The sequence below is a fragment of the Spea bombifrons genome, chromosome 2 (assembly GCF_027358695.1).
Source record: "Spea bombifrons isolate aSpeBom1 chromosome 2, aSpeBom1.2.pri, whole genome shotgun sequence".
In the NCBI taxonomy this organism is placed as follows: Eukaryota; Metazoa; Chordata; class Amphibia; order Anura; family Pelobatidae; genus Spea; species Spea bombifrons.
The window spans coordinates 58,914,125-58,930,269 of record NC_071088.1 but is presented as its reverse complement, the minus strand read 5'-3'; the positions used below and the strand labels follow the sequence as shown (position 1 = coordinate 58,930,269).

Here is a 16,145-nt window from a genome sequence, read left to right as displayed (position 1 = left end):
TGCTTCCCCGAAGACACATATCTCAAAAAGTTAGTGATATCAAATGATTATGCATACACACTGTTGCTCTGTGCATTGGGGCTTTTCCATTAAATTACATGTTGTGAAGCATGACATAAAAAAAAGTTGGTTTTCTGATGCACTAGATGACCTTCAGCCAACATTCAACTTGTTTTGACTACACAGATATTTCCAGCATGGTGTGGGTTATAATATCTAATAATAAGGGTGACATTTTTATTGTTTATTCTGAATTGATTAGCCCACTTTGTATCTTTTTTGGCTAACTGTGATTCAGTTTTTGAAATGGAAATTAAATAAGCAAATTAAGGAGAACTGATAAGTACAGTGAGTTGCCAACATATGAAGGTCAATATGAGCACTGGAATGCAGAAAGATCACAGGTAAAAAACATTTATACCAACCTCAGGTCTAATATGGCACTCAATCTAATATTTAACATTAGAGAGGATACATCATCTAAGAAGTTTTACGAAGTAGCAAAATTGACATGATAAGATACATAGAAATGCTTCTGTGAAAAGAGACACACAACCTCCAGATAACCACAAGGAACATATGCTGAGGAAATGTTCCTATGCTTAATTTCTGTACAGTCCTACATTTCACAAGAAAATGAATTATCAAGATACCTAGGAACTTCCCATGGTAGGTGATCCAGAGTTCTCCCTCTGCTGGGCAAGTTGCTTTGTGAAGGGCTCGGGCTAACCATACACCAGGGACACAAATACTAGAACGGAACAGAAGGCCCCATACAGCCTTTAATGGGAGGGAAGTAGGCAGGGAGTAACGTATAGAAATAATTCTGGAGTAAAAGCAGAATCTTTAATTTTGTTTGTCTGTTATCAGAGGCTATGTAGTTTCTGTGAAGGCAGTTAATTAACTAGGAAATTTTGCAGAATTTGTGAATTGTGGCCTTTACATAATTGTAATTTGCCCCTTTTTAGCATTATGTATTATTATATATTATTACATAGACCCAGAGACAAATCTTTGCTAAGTGCTGTCCTAGGCCTGACTTTGGGCAGTGTCATAGTTGCCTCATATCACTCACCTCCGTGGCCACCACTATCTATGCTTAGCGTGTAACAGGGTCTATCGTAACCAAGGCTGGGTTAGGGTACCCCTGTTTTGTGATGAGGAGTCCCCAGTCAAACTCCCATAGGGATAGCTCCTGCTACCCAAGGATCTGTCAGACCACAGTGTGTGCATTAAAACAAGAAAAGCGTTTATTAAAAACACATAGGACTTAAATAGTGCCTTAATTCTATTAACATTACTTTAACAGATGCACGTTCTCAATGTACACAGAACCCAAATCCCATTAGTTTGGGGAGTACGCAGGCAATTGATCAGGTAAGGGGATTAAGTGATACAATGGGTTTTCCCCACCTGTGTTATGCCCCCTTTAGTAATGCTAAGCAAGCAATAAAGAATTGAAAAAACAAGCAGGGGGCTGGGTTGTATAGCTAGATGCACTAGTAGCATAATGAAACAGATGGCTCTACCGCTTTACAGATCTCTGGTCAGACCTCACCAGACAGTACAGTTCTAGAGACAACAAATCCATAGAAGAATACTGCCATATTGGAAAAAAGTTCATTTTTTCCTGAAAAAATAATTTTAAATCCGTTGCCCAGCAAGCCTTGCCTCCAGCCACACATCACGGGTGAGCCTCTAGGATGAGCCACCTGGATACACACTGCTTGGGACATCTGGGTCGTGTCCTGGCGATGTGACATTACCCCTTGAGGCTCGCCAAAGGCCAAAACTTCCCTGCTTTGTCTGGATGGTCTGCATGGAATTTCTTCAGTAGAGCTGAGTCATGCAGATCACCTTTCTTCAGGACCATATCCCTTCAAGTGTACTAGGTAGGTTATGATCTTCCTGACATGGCTTACACCTCATATTCCAAATCGGGATTTTTTGTGAATCTATCATTGTTGATGGGTATAAGCAAAGAAAAATGAAACACACAAGCTATCTGGAGGAAGGAAGAAGTGGTTCATAAATCACAGGATTAATCCAACGAAGGATAATAAAGGGACAAATATACAGTGTCTATGGTGACGAATAAACCCGCCTCTCAACTATTGCACAGGCTTTTGTTTGTTGCAGTGTCCTTGAACAGCAAGGAAGAGGGTTTGTAACTGTTATTGCAGAAGAAGGTAGAGGTTTTGGAAGCTTCATGAGAACGATATTCCTTGCAAATTCTGCCCATTGAAGGAGTCACATGACCTTCCAATGCTCAGTCATGAAAAAAGGGTTTACATGTGAATATTTGTTAGTAAAACTTTTTTCCTATAGGGTAGTCTTAAATTCAGACTTTTTCTTTTTTTCCCTAAATTATTATTCAATTTTTTGGGGTGTGTCTTATAATCAGGGTCGTCATCAAGCAAATACGGTAATTTACCTACCCTATTACTATTATAGTACAATTTTTGGTTATAGAAGAGTATTGGTTTATTCATTCTTGTGGTTTTATTAAAAAATCCTGTTTTAAGTTTATGTAGCGTTTATTGGATTTTGTTTATTTAACCTTTCATTTTTAGCCAAGATATGTAAATCTGCTAAATTTTGGACTCTTTGTGAGTGAGCCTATTTTTATAATACAACCACGCATAACACATTTTAAAATGTTCCATAGTGATTCGTAACTGTGGCAACATCATTTATTTCTAGGAACTTTCCGTTTGTTTAACGAGATCCTTCCAATTGTGTTCACTTTCTAAGAGGGATTCATTTGATCTCCATCTAGGATTATTTTTAAATTCATAAAATATTGAAACATGATCCAACCAAGTAATTGGGCCAATACACAAACTCTTTTTAAGTACTGGGATTCAGCTAATAAGTAAAGGAAGATACATTAAATATTTGAATAAAAGGAAATAAAAGATACAATCCTAAATCTCTAGAAAAATAAAGCTCATGGCTCAGACGTATTCTCTGCAGTCTTCTATACAACATTTGAAAAGATTATATCACCTTTATTATTAAGAACCTTCAACAAAATAGCAGCACTGAAAGCGATACCCTCTGAAATGTTAAGAGCTACCATAATTCCCATATTAAGTACCCTAGTTTTACTGCTAATTATAAACCAATTTCATTAATAAATTTGGATATTATTTTTTTTCTAAAATCTAGGCAAAAAGATTAAAAAAGATTTTACCATATTTAATACATGAAAATCAAGTAGGAATTGTAACAGGGAGATACACTACCTATAATACCCGGAAGATTGTTAATATAATTAATAACATTAACCATAGCAAATTACACTTGGTGATCCTCGCATTAGTTGCAGAAAAAGCATCCAACTGTCTAAAACATAAAAAAAAAATGTGGGCCCCTTGTTAGATTCTAACTGATTTGCTATTAATGCCCCACTATTATATGCTCTTTCTATAGAGCCCTTGGCGGTCATGATTAAGAATACTCCTAAGATATCATCATATGCAGACTGTCAAGGTAACCCCCCTGAGGCTGAGGACACATGGGGTAGATATCAGTTTGGGCGGGGGATACTGATGGATTTCTGGGGAGACTCCTTGTCTGCCTGTCCAGCCCCCTCTTTGCTCTAAGTCCCCCTGTGCTCATTGGGGGCACAGAGTGAACAGGAAATCTCATCTGGTCTGTCGGAACCAGACTCCCATGAACTAGCCAGCTATGGGGGCTCTACATGGCCTGAAATGCTCCATATGCCTGATCGGGACCTAGCCGCAAATCTGTGGAGCTGTGCGGCGGCTAGGAACCGCATAGATGCCAGCTGACAATTAGAACTAAGGATACCTGTTGTCCCACCACGTCGCTCTTTTGGGGTTACACTATGCTCGTGGTAGACAACACTTGGTGGTGGTTACGGAAAGGGAGCGAGATTTACCTAGTCGAGGCTATGGAACTCTGGCCCAGCTACTGTGCGGACTATTCCCGGGGGAGTTTCCGCTGCTGTCACTCAGGGTCCTGAGGTCGGATCAAGTCTCTTTTTGAACTATAACATCCTCGGACCCTAAGCTCACCGTTGGTACCACGATATTGAAGCCGCTCCCTCAGGATCACCCCAAAATAGTGAATCCTTGTCAGGTGGGCATTGCTGGCCTTAGAACTGTATGGAGGTGCCAGACTGTCTTGCAGTTCTGTCTTCAATAAACTGAGTCCTGTTTTCACTTCATCATGAGTGATGTCGGATGCTTGGGGTGGGCTGCTATGATCATTTATTGTTCTTTTTAGTCACAGTGCCAACCAAGCTCTGAGGCAGCGTCATCCCCCTTCTCTCTACAACGTTGGTTCTGCAACGTTTGGCGGGAGTACCCAGCTGGTGTACAGGGCGTCCCGTCACAGTTAACTATTGGGAAATACCGTAAGTTCTATGCACAAAAATAAATAAAATGAAGCATGTGGGCAAAATACAGAAATAACTTCATACTTTCAACGTCATAATTCTTAGATTGTTGCAATTGCTAGCCATAAATAACTAGTCATTTAGAGCTAACATACTAAGATGTAACAAAATATTATCATCACCCCATAAAAAGTCCCCATATTTATACATACACTATATGAACAAAAGTTAGTGGACACATTGCCATAGGCAAACATTGGCAGTAGAATGAGTTATAAGTAGGAGCTCAGAGTCGGCCATGCAACAATGAGTACAATATTACAGTGACTGGTATGGTAGATGGCTCACGTTGAATCTACACAGTTTCCTTGGTGAGGCACCGCACCCCCCTTTTACACAACCGTGTGATTGGCAGGCATGAGCAAACACAGTCCAAGGACAAATAGTAGAACCCCTCACAATAGGTCAATGACTTGAAACGTGGAGCTGTCATAGAATGTCTCATTTGCCACACGTCAAGTGATATTATTGTGAAATTAAAAGATGTAGGAATAAAAGCAGCTCAGCTGTGAAAAAGCAGTAGACCATGAACACTCACAGAGAGGGGCTGGCGAGTTCTGAAGTATGTGTGTAAAAAACTACAGAGTTCAAAACTGCCTCTGAGAACAATGCCAGAACAAGATCTACTTGTCAGTGGCTTTATTAAATGGCTTTCCATTGTTGAGCAGCTGCACACAAGCTGAAGATCACTATGCACAATACGAAGCGTCGGCTGAAGTGGAGTAAATTGGGGTCTGAAGAAGTGGAAACGTGTTCTCTAGCGTTATAAATCATGCTTCTGTCTGATGGATGATTCTGTGTTTGGTGGATGCCAGAAGAATGTTACCTACCAGGATGCATGGACCCTACTGTAATGTTTGGTGGACTAAACCCATGTGTAATGTTAATGCTACAGCATACAATGCCAATTTAGACAGTTCTATGCTTCCAACTTTATGGCACTAGTTTGGAGAAGACCCTTTCCAGTCTTAGCATCACTGTGCCTTTATGCACAAAGCAAGGCATGTATAGAATGTATACCTTAGCCCTACTGAACACCTTTGGGATGAATTGTAACACTGATTGTGAACCTGGTCATGGAGTGACTCCTTACCTGCCTCCCTAATCCCCTCTTATGTCTAAATCACCCTTTGAAACCCTGTCTGGTCTGGCCTAACTAGACTCCCATGGACTAGCCGGTTATGGGGCCTGACGCAAATCCATTGAACTGTTCACATCTCTCTTTTGGGGTTATACTGTGCTCGTGGTGGGCAACAATCAGAGGTGGTGATGGAGATTTTTTGGAAAACCTGATTTAATTACCCATGTTTAGAACCAGGGTTTACCCAGCCATGGCTCTGGAACTCTGGCCCAGCTATCATGCAGACTATTCCCGGTGACCCTTCCAGTGCTGTCACTCAGGATCCCCCAATGACGGAGTTCTCCATAGGTTCTCTGGGATTGAGGCCACTCCCTCGGTATCACCCCGAAATAGTGACTCCTTGTCGGGTAGGCATTGCTGGCCATAGAACTGTTTGGAGGTGCCAGGCTGACTGGTAGGGAGGGGATTATACTACTGATCTAATTATGTTTGTGTGTATTAATATCTGTGCTGTTCGTGTTTTCCACCTCAACATTAGTGGGCTGCTATGACAACTTAGCACTGTGTAGCTAAGGTCCGGAGTCACAGTGCCAGCAAGGATCCATTAACTTGCCGTGCTGCTTTGTCATGCCAGCACAAGACTCATCCAGTGTTGAATGGGTTAATCGCTGGTGTCAGAAGGAAGCACGATTTAGTGGGTGTACCCAGTCAGGGTACAGATTGCCCCATCACAGGCTAAATGGGCACAAATTCCCACTGACACATGCCACTCTTGTGGAGAGCCTAGAAAAGTGGAAATAGCCTCAAAGGGGAAGGGGGCAACTCCATATTAATACCCATGTATATGTCCAACAAGATCATATAGATGTTATCGTCAGGTGCCAACATACTTTTGGTCATACAATGTGTATATGTATATATATATACAGTATATTTTAAAATTATCTGATAATTTTATAAATATTTATTTTTATAGAAGATAATATAATCATAATTAGACACCAATGCCATTTCCTTCTGTTCTGTTTATTAACATTTGAATTAACCTTCTTCAAGCCCAATTGCAGCAGTTGCAGCTGGAATCAAATACTAGGCCTGTTTGACAGGACTCCTGGTACGTGTGCCCATTAAGGCAGTTAAAGAAGCCACTTTTATTTTTGGGATTTGGGTAAAGACCATTTCCCTTTCCAACACAGAATCCACTGTTGCCGTCACTTCCACTGGCAGTTGGAGCTGCTGCAGTTGCTGGTTGTGCAGTGTTTGGCGCTACAGTTATAGTTGGGGTCTTACAGTCTGCAAGAAAATAATAAACAGAATAATTTGTACAATGGGTACAATGGGTCAGGGTTTGGTTGGTGCATTTATCATGTTTACCTTATATTATTGGTGCTATTTTGGTGCATATTTTTTTTACCCATTTTAAATAGTAAACATGGTTAAGTTTAAAGGCTAGTTTCACCATAGTGGTCTTGTGACCCCTTTTTGCCATTTCATTATTAATTAATGTATAGGGCTCATGAAACAGCTCCTCATCTGCTCCTGGATTCCAAGAAACACAAAAGATTGTTGGTGGTATCTGCTGACATATGTATTAATAAAACTCACTTGGAAAGGAGATACCCAGTGTAGATTTCAGAGTGTTCATCAGTGGGTATTTTCCCTGTCCACAGAATTTCCCACTGAAATCATCCAAAGGAAGAGCCCAGACCATGGCACCTCCAAAGTTGTTCTTCATAAGCCACTCTGCCTGTTAAAAGAAAAAAAAATGCAACATCATATGATATTATGAAGTATACACACACATCACATCTCACATCATACATTTCAGTACTTACCTTGATCTGGAAACTCTTTTGGTTATCATATCCAATCCATTGACTTCCTTTATAGGCATAGGGAACTGCTTGAGGGCTGTTCCATACCACAGTAGCATCTTGTTTTAAGAAATCGCAAATCTGTGAAAAATTAAGAAGACACATGAAAACAGAAACTTTTTAGATGCAGTCATAACTCCTATATTAAAAACCTATTACTGTCTACTGTTTACTCACATGACAATCATGCGTTAATAAAAAGGAAGAGTTAGTCACAATTTTTCATGAATGAATAATTATTTCTAGGAAACGTTTGGGTATTCAACAGAATTAACAATGATACTTACAAACATTCATTTAGGTAATTGTTAAATTTAGCTGAGTAAAACAACTGAGTGAAACAACAACTTTAAATCAAATATCTCCTAAGCACTTGCATTGATTTACAAACTCAAGCTATGTCAGTTATCCTGGATAGTAATACCTCAAAGTATGCCATAAATCCAGCCTCCTGTGTGTACGGGGCAGCTGGACCTGCACCTGAAATTGGGGCACCAAGACCATTGTTGGCGGGGTTACTCAGTGTAAAAGTGCGTCCATAGGCAGGGAACCCAACCATAAGCTTCTCGGCTGCAGCTCCATTATCTTTCCAAAAGTTCATAGCATAGTCCTATAATGATACATCACAGTCATTTTTAAGGTTACTCAAACAGGTCACTCAGCATTTTTGCATTAGCTATATCCATATTTGACTTCAAATAACAGCAAACACAAGCGCCCAGGAACGTACCACATTGAAGTAAATGTAACCACCCTGATCAGCTGGTCCCTGGAACAGAGGACTGTCCTCTCCTGTAAAACCTTCCCAAGAGCCACGAAGGTCGTATGTCATAACGTTAATAAGATCCAGGTACCTTTGATTTAGTTATTGTTAAACGAAAAAGAAGTTAAAGATTTAAGTGTTATTTAGCGACACTGAATAGTAAAAGATGGATCACATATTTTGAGTTTTCAAAATACACACATTTTGAATGACCTCTGGTAAGCATGGTCCTTTTTGTGTACCACGTACTCATGCATTCCTTTTTTAGAACTGTATACAAGATTTATAGAAACAAATGTATAACTGGGTAATGTATCTTTTTTTTTAAAAAAAGTCTCACTTAGACAACTGTGGAATCTGGTATCCTGCTTGTATGGTTGACTTGCCAGCCGATACAGCAGCAGACATGAGTAGCCGAGGTTTGTTGCTCTGACTAGCTTCCTGGACAAATGCCTCATGCATTTCCTGCAATATAATAAGAGTGGGGTTATTTTTTTTAGCATATATTATATATATTAAATGCAAATAAATTAATGCATGGTGGTATTTATCCTATAATAGTGTACACATATTTATTTTATGCCTCCATAATTTGGATGACATACTTCAGTCAAGAGGTACCTAAAAGAGATTAATTCCTATTATAGTAGTAATACAAAATCTTCACTTGCTTGGCAATGATGGCAGGTCAGCTCATCATGTCAAGATCAATTGACAGCTTATATCTGTAGAATATATATTCCTAGTTGAATATGTTTCAGGAAAAGAAAACAGGAAAAGACACAAGTCAATTATTCCCCAATGTATTTATTGTTAGTAGATCAAGTGGTAAAGTAAGTCTTAGTTTATCACCTGAAGCAGGACAGAAAACTGCTGTTGGGTCTGTGGAGGGCTTCCTCTGTCTGAATCACCAGGATATTCCCAGTCAATATCCAATCCATCAAAATCATACTGTCTCAGGAACTTGATAACAGAGTTAATAAATGTTTGCCGGTTTTCGGAGGAGGATACCATTGTGTTGAACCTAAGGAAAACATTTACATTTTCTGAGTAAAACTGTAAAAGGGGGATTTTGAAAGACTGAGGGGTAATGGGCCTAGACTGCATAAATAACACTAGCTATTGGCAATATACTTGCAATGAAATGGCATACATACACCTGACCAGTAGTCGTCTGATCTTAACAAACACAAAGCACATGAATAGCAGTATCGGGTTTACCCAGATGTTCCATAATTCCATCCTCCAACAGACAGGAGTGTTTTCAATTCACTGTTACTGTAAATAATTAATAAAAATGTATTTCACAAAATAGTTTTGTCATACATTTTAAATAAATTTTAAAATAAAGAAAAAGTGAACAATAAAGGTTTGTATGCTTTTGTGACAATATTGCTTGTCTACAAATGGATAAAAAACTGGATTGACTAAATGAAAATCAAGAAAATGTATGTAATGTAATTAGAACTTCCACTCACAATAGAATACAAAAATCACCCAGATGTAGATTTTTGGTTTATATTGAAAAGACCAGGATTAGATTAACAACTTCTTTCCTTTTTTTCAGGGAATATCGTTAGATTTTTTTGGTAAAAAAAAGAGACATCAGAAAGTTGGATTTCGTAAAAACTTACTAATTCTTTAGGGCATTGAAGGAAGCATAGAGGGTTGGATCATTCCATTCAAAAGGTGCTATCTGGTTGTTGTTCATGGTAGCAAAAGCATAGATCAGGTGAGTACACATGCAAGGATCAACATTATCAGGCATGTAAGTGGCCGGTGCAGGGTAATACTGAGCCCAGTTGGTAAAATAGCATACCAGTTTAAAGGAAGAACCTATTGAAGAAGACACAATTGTTGTGATATGCTCAAGCGGAAGGAGCATTTCTCATCATATGAATCATTTAGATAAAATTGCCAAAATAACAACATAACCTTTTATCATGGTTGTTTCTAACCACGGTTATTTCATTATTCTACTTATTTCCATGAAATGCTTTTTTTGCAAATGAATGGAAGGATTTTAGAGAATGCACCCAAATGCATTTCCCCTTTCTCCACTCTTTATTAGTTGTTGTGAAGGAGATGTGTTTACATGAACGTATCTCCCTGCACGTCATGTAGTAACATGTCAGTCAACTGCATTGTTGGCTCTGTGAATGCTACAGACGGGGCCTGTTTGGAGCACTATTCAAATGTCTAGAAAGCGCTCTCATTGATTTTAATTAAGATGCTTTCCTTGTCAGTTGCAATAATCATCAGACCACAAAGTAGGAGGGCTGCAGCAGGGCACATATATGGGTTAGGAGTAAGGCTATTTGGAACATGTCCTGTCCAAGGGCCGTATACCTCATATATACTTGCTCTCATATGCCTACTCAACCTCTCCATGTTAATTGACCCACTGTGCCAGTCCCTTCACCAATTTCCAATAGCCTTCAGCTTAAGACCCCCTCATACCTTCTCATTTTCTGTTATCATTCAACCTTACGAGAGAAGAGAACAATATATGGGGGGCACATAAGATACTACAAACAAAAAGGCTAAACCGCTTGATGCACAAACTGGATATCCTTGTGAGATGCTGGTGTCGGCTGGTGCAACTATTTGTTTTTGTGTCGCACTTTGAAATCTGGACCGAGTCCTTTTGGCGCTGAAGCACCCAGCTATGTTTGGATTTATTATTTGAAACTATATGGGATTGTAGTTTTCTGTTATCATTCAACCTTACGAGAGAAGAGCCCATTCTCTTGCATGCTTGCAATCGACCAATTTTTATTGCCATTTGTAAGACCCTTTAATAGTGCATGTACACTATTTTACAGTAATGCTGAACAGTGGCGACTCTAGGAACAATATATGGGGGGGGGCACATAAGATACCACAGTCAAAACAGTAGCACTAAATAGTGCTACTGAAAAAAACGAAATAAATATATATATAAGCAAGATGGCAAAATGCTAGAGTATCGCAGTGTGCAATGATACCTTTTTTATTGGATTAACATAATAGTTAAAAAAAAAAAAGACAAGCTTTCAAAAGCTTCCCTCTCTTCCTCAGGTATTGCTTCAGACCTGAGAAAGAGAGGAACACTATTGAACGTTTTTCTTTTAGTTTACAAATAAGTGCAGAGACAGAGAGACAACCTCTCACGCTGCCTGGTTGTTGTGAGCAGAACTGTAGCTAGTGCTCTCTCATCACTATGCGCCGGCTATTGATGCAGAGCGCCGGGATAAGACGTCATATCCCGGCACTCGACATCAATTGCCAGTGCGTAGCGATTACGCATGGAAGCGTCAGACCTTGCGCTCCCTAATGTTGGGCTGCTTAAAGCGGGATTGTGATCTCCCCAATCAGCCCTGCTCAGCGGATGGGGAGATCACAATCTTTTAGCTGCCTCGGCGCGGCCCTGGGGAGGTGGCCTCCCGCTCGTCCTTTCCCTATAGATACGCTACATTTTTAGGGGCAGCAATGTGATTCACCACAGGGCCCTAGAACTATGTTTACATGGCACTGTGCCATTTGGTACTGCAGCTGGGGGCGGTTCCAAATTCGGTTGGGGGGGCAAAAGGGGGCCAAGGAATTATCTAGGGGGCAGTTGTACCCCTGTACCAATGCCTGTGCTGCTGAATGTATTTTTGTTAGGCAGCAGAATGTTTAATTTGCCCTGTTTTCAGTACTGTGCAATATATATATCCAATAGTCCTACAACATAAAAAGTTCCTCTATACAATATGTAACAAAGTTATTTGTAAAACATCAGGAAAATACATCGCAGTGATGTATATCATTAGACTGGAACAAGTATGGTGTTTGAGCTGTCTTTTACTCCACTACATTTCAAAAAGTTAGTTTCAAAAACATTTTAGAACGTTGAACTGTGCTCTTACCTAGCTGCATTTGCAGCAACAGGACGAGACCTGAGGAAGATGGAAAGGGGATCATGTTATTTACAAAACTACATATATAGATATGTTATAAAATGAAGAAAACTAATTTTATTATGTAAAAAACTAACCTGTGAGAAGTAGCAGCTTGTTCATGTTGCTCTGTTCTAGTAGGAATGGAAACATTACTGCCTGGCTTATATAGATCGCTATCTAACCTCTAACTGTCAATGATACATGCACTGTAAACAAAACCTTTACTGATACAACAAGTTTTACCTTTTTGGAATCTGTGGTAACTATTTTTTATTTGAGGTCATTGGTATACAGAACAATTTTTGGATTTCTCCCAAAGCAAATTTCACTGAGGATTTGCTAAATAGGACATAAAAACAAATAGTCGCGCCAGCCGACACCAGCATCACACAAGGGTATCCTGAAATTGATAAAATTAGTTTATGAAACGTCCGTGGACAATAAAATCAAAAGGAACAACAGAACGAAAAACACAAACAAAAAGGCTAAACCGCTTGATGCGTTTCGCACAAACTGGATATCCTTGTGAGATGCTGGTGTCGGCTGGTGCAACTATTTGTTTTTGTGTCGCACTTTGAAACCCGGACCGAGTCCTTTTGGCGCTGCAGCACCCAGCTATGCTTGGATTTATTATTTGAAACTATATGGGATTGTAGCCTCTCTATTTGTTTCTTTTTGCTAGATAGGACCTTGTAGAATATTTTTTTTAATTGCTTCTGCTGATTCTTCCAATAAATAGTAATATTATTATATTCATTTTTGTATTCAAATGAGAATAAACTCAAACATGATAACTGAACTAGAAGGAAAAATCATTTTATTGATAATCAATACAAAGTATGTGCAAAAAGACACTATACTACAATAATTAAAGAAGTGCATTAGAGGCATTACTAGCAAACCCTCATTATAAAAATTAGAACCATGCTTTGGTTCAGCCTATGGTGTTTAGCCAGTAATGGATGACTGTATATCACAGGAGCTGCCGTTAACATCAATGCCATACAATTCCCATGAAGTTCAGCCAACAGTATCGCTGCTGAACATTATTGTAGATGCATTCAATAAAAGTTAGTAATTTGAGGTCTGATTATATGACGGCCTCGAATATAAGACGAGGTATTTTTCAGACCATTTGCTCTGAAAAAAACCTTGTCTTATAATCGAGCAAATATGGTATGTTGACATCAGTTGCAGGAAAAGGCATCAAAGTTGAATGACAACATCATTGCATTTCCTAAGGAAATTTGTAAATTTGTAACATTTGTAACTGAGGTCAATATATCTGTCACTATTCTAGTGTATGTTAGGTGGCTGTAGGTTAGTAAGTTAAAAGTAAGTTAGTCGTCATTTTTTGTTTCTGAATCAATTTGTTGTTTAGTGAAAACAGCAGTATGCTTTTTTACTTTCATAAAATAAATACTTGAGATAGCAGATACGTCTCATTTGAGACCACACCACCATTTGAGGGCAACTTAATAACAATGTAATGTTAAAATAAACAGACAAAACTAGTGTAGGACACATTCTCAATACATACATATTTATATACAGTATATACACTCACTGGTCACTTTGTTAGGTACATCTTGCTAGTACTGGGTTGGACCTCCTTTTGCCTTCGGAAATGGCTTCATTTTTCATGGCATACGTTCTACAAGGTGCTGGAAACATTCCTCAGAGATTTTGGTCCGTATGGACATGTTGGCATCACGCACTTGCTGCAGATTTGTCAGATGCACATCCATGATGCGAATCTCCCTTTCCACCACATCCCAAAGGTGCTCTATTGGATTGAGATCAAGTGACGGTGGAGGCCATTGGAGTATAGTAAACCCATTGTCATGTTCAGAAAATCAGTTTAAGTAATGTTTTTGACATAGTCCTTTAGTCTGCTGGAAGTAGCCACCAGAAGATGGGTACACTGTGGTCATAAAGAGATGGACATGGTCAACAACAATACTCAGGTAGGCGGCCGCATTTAAACAATGCTCAGTTGGTACTAAGGGGCCCAAATGTGCCAAGAAAATGTCCCCCGCATTATTACACCACCACCAGCAGACTGAACCGTTGAGACAAGGCAGGATGGATCCATGCTTTCATGTTGTTTACGCCAAAGTCTGACCCTGCCATCTGAATGTCGCAACCACGGCTCAACATGGCTCAGAAATTGTGGATGTCTTTTTTGGAACGCAGGTCAGTGTTTTAAAGTAAAGCAGGACTTTTATAGTGAAGCAGGACCTCTGTGTGGTGTCCATTGTTTAAATATAATGAATGATCCAAACCTTCATAAAATACCAAACACTTCATCTTATACTGTCATATTATTAAGAGGATTATATTAGCACCACAGTATCTCCTTAACTTTGATATCACTTGGAAATCTAAAAATTATAGTACAATCTTGTACAAAATCACTAATAAAAAAGGTTTATCACTTATTTCTCGGTAATGAAACATAAATATAAGAATTGTGAAAATAAAGAAACAGAGGGATCCTCACAACTTTAGAATAATAATTGTGAGTTGCTCAGAAGCCTATCACAGGTTATTATATCTGAGTTATTTGGATTTTTTACTACTTACAAAAACACAATAGTCTAGTTTATGTCAGATGGCTCTTTATTTATGTTAGAGAAAAAGTGAGTTAGTCTAACGTATAAGATAGAAAAATATATGTCCACAAATGAAAATGTATCTTTAAGTATGTGGCAGTGTCACCCTGCCCCTGAAATAACAACAACAAATCTTATCATTAAACACACTCTCCAAGAATGGAAGAAAAAAAACAAAGGATTCAATAATAAAGTATTAGACAACTGTGGTTTAGATACTATGGAATATAACCTTCCAAATAGTTTTTTTTTTTTTAACACTTAAAGTTTATTGGTTTTACAATAGACCATGCCAGGACAAAATCAGCAAAGGTACATAAATTGGAAATTAACAATTAACAATGGCAATGAGAACCAAAATACACGGAACCAAGGTTCCCAAACACTCTCAATACAGCCTCGTAACAGGCCATATGACATGTGAAAAGAAAAAGAATAATAACATACAATAGAAAGCACAGACAGAAATAAAAAAAAAAAAAAAAAAAAAAAAAAAAAAAAACGAAGACAAGGACACACAAAAGGGAAAAACACACCAAAGGAGAGACAAGGAGGGGGGGGGACAAGGATAGGAAACCAAGAACTAGGCTGCAACCAGTCGCTGATACGCCTGAACTATGAATCCGCAGTAGCCTTGAGAAACCAAGGCGTACGGAATGACCCCAGTATGAAGCCCGAAGGGGTATGACCAAATTGATTTTGATAGAACGTAAGCCAGGCTTCCCAAGTCTCCTCAAAAATATGTGGTGTGTTACCAGCAAAATGAGCCGCCCTCTCATATTGGCAAGTCGTAGTAAGAGAATAAAGGACATCATGTATGGAGGGGGGGGATACAGACTTCCATTTCTTGGCGATACTAATTTTCGCAGCAATAAGCACATGCGCCAGCAGCTTCCGACGAGGGCCAGAGAGGTCATCCGGAAACATGTCCAGGAGCGCCAGTTCAATCGACCGAGGGACCTGACAGGAGAGAAGGTGAGCACCAAGATCAAAGACGTCCGTCCAGTAGCCACGCAGGACAGGGCAGTCCCACCAGATATGTGACATCGAACCCCTGGCACCGCATTGACGCCAGCACAGTGGAGAAACCGTCGGGAAAATGGACGCCAACGTGGTGGGTACATAGTACCAGCGAAACAAGATCTTCCTATTAGTCTCAAAGTGGGTTACATTTTTGGAGACACCACGGATCGTGGACAGAGCCTGAAACCAGTCGGAGACATCAAATGTGCGACCCAATTCGCGTTCCCACGCGACCATATAAGGGAGCTTAACATCCGTACCAGGATTCAGCAGAGCCAGGTAACAGAGCGAGATGGCCTTGGAGACCAGTGGAGCCCGAAGGCACATTTTGACGACAGGCGTAGCCGGAGCATGTGACACAGACTTCTGCAGAACAGAGCGGAGCTGAAGGTATTTGAAGAAATCCTGTCTCATGAGACCAAACTCAGCACACAAGTCCT

At 39.5% G+C, this 16,145-nt stretch overlaps 1 protein-coding gene across 1 annotated transcript in view; it reads right to left on the bottom strand.

Moving 5' to 3' along the window:
- LOC128472508 (acidic mammalian chitinase-like) overlaps window positions 1–12,187 on the bottom strand; it is a 323,300-nt gene extending 311,113 nt beyond the window's left edge. Inside the window, exons 1-11 of the mRNA XM_053454392.1 lie at window positions 12,163–12,187; window positions 12,035–12,064; window positions 9,779–9,980; window positions 9,366–9,422; window positions 8,997–9,168; window positions 8,485–8,609; window positions 8,112–8,235; window positions 7,806–7,991; window positions 7,343–7,462; window positions 7,113–7,254; window positions 6,554–6,800 (exon numbers count right to left, since the gene is read on the bottom strand). Coding sequence (XP_053310367.1) covers window positions 6,559–6,800; window positions 7,113–7,254; window positions 7,343–7,462; window positions 7,806–7,991; window positions 8,112–8,235; window positions 8,485–8,609; window positions 8,997–9,168; window positions 9,366–9,422; window positions 9,779–9,980; window positions 12,035–12,064; window positions 12,163–12,187 — 1,425 coding nt within the window. The 3' untranslated portion in view covers window positions 6,554–6,558. The remainder of the gene's footprint in view (window positions 1–6,553; window positions 6,801–7,112; window positions 7,255–7,342; window positions 7,463–7,805; window positions 7,992–8,111; window positions 8,236–8,484; window positions 8,610–8,996; window positions 9,169–9,365; window positions 9,423–9,778; window positions 9,981–12,034; window positions 12,065–12,162) is intronic.
- Between the last annotated feature and the right edge of the window lie 3,958 nt (window positions 12,188–16,145).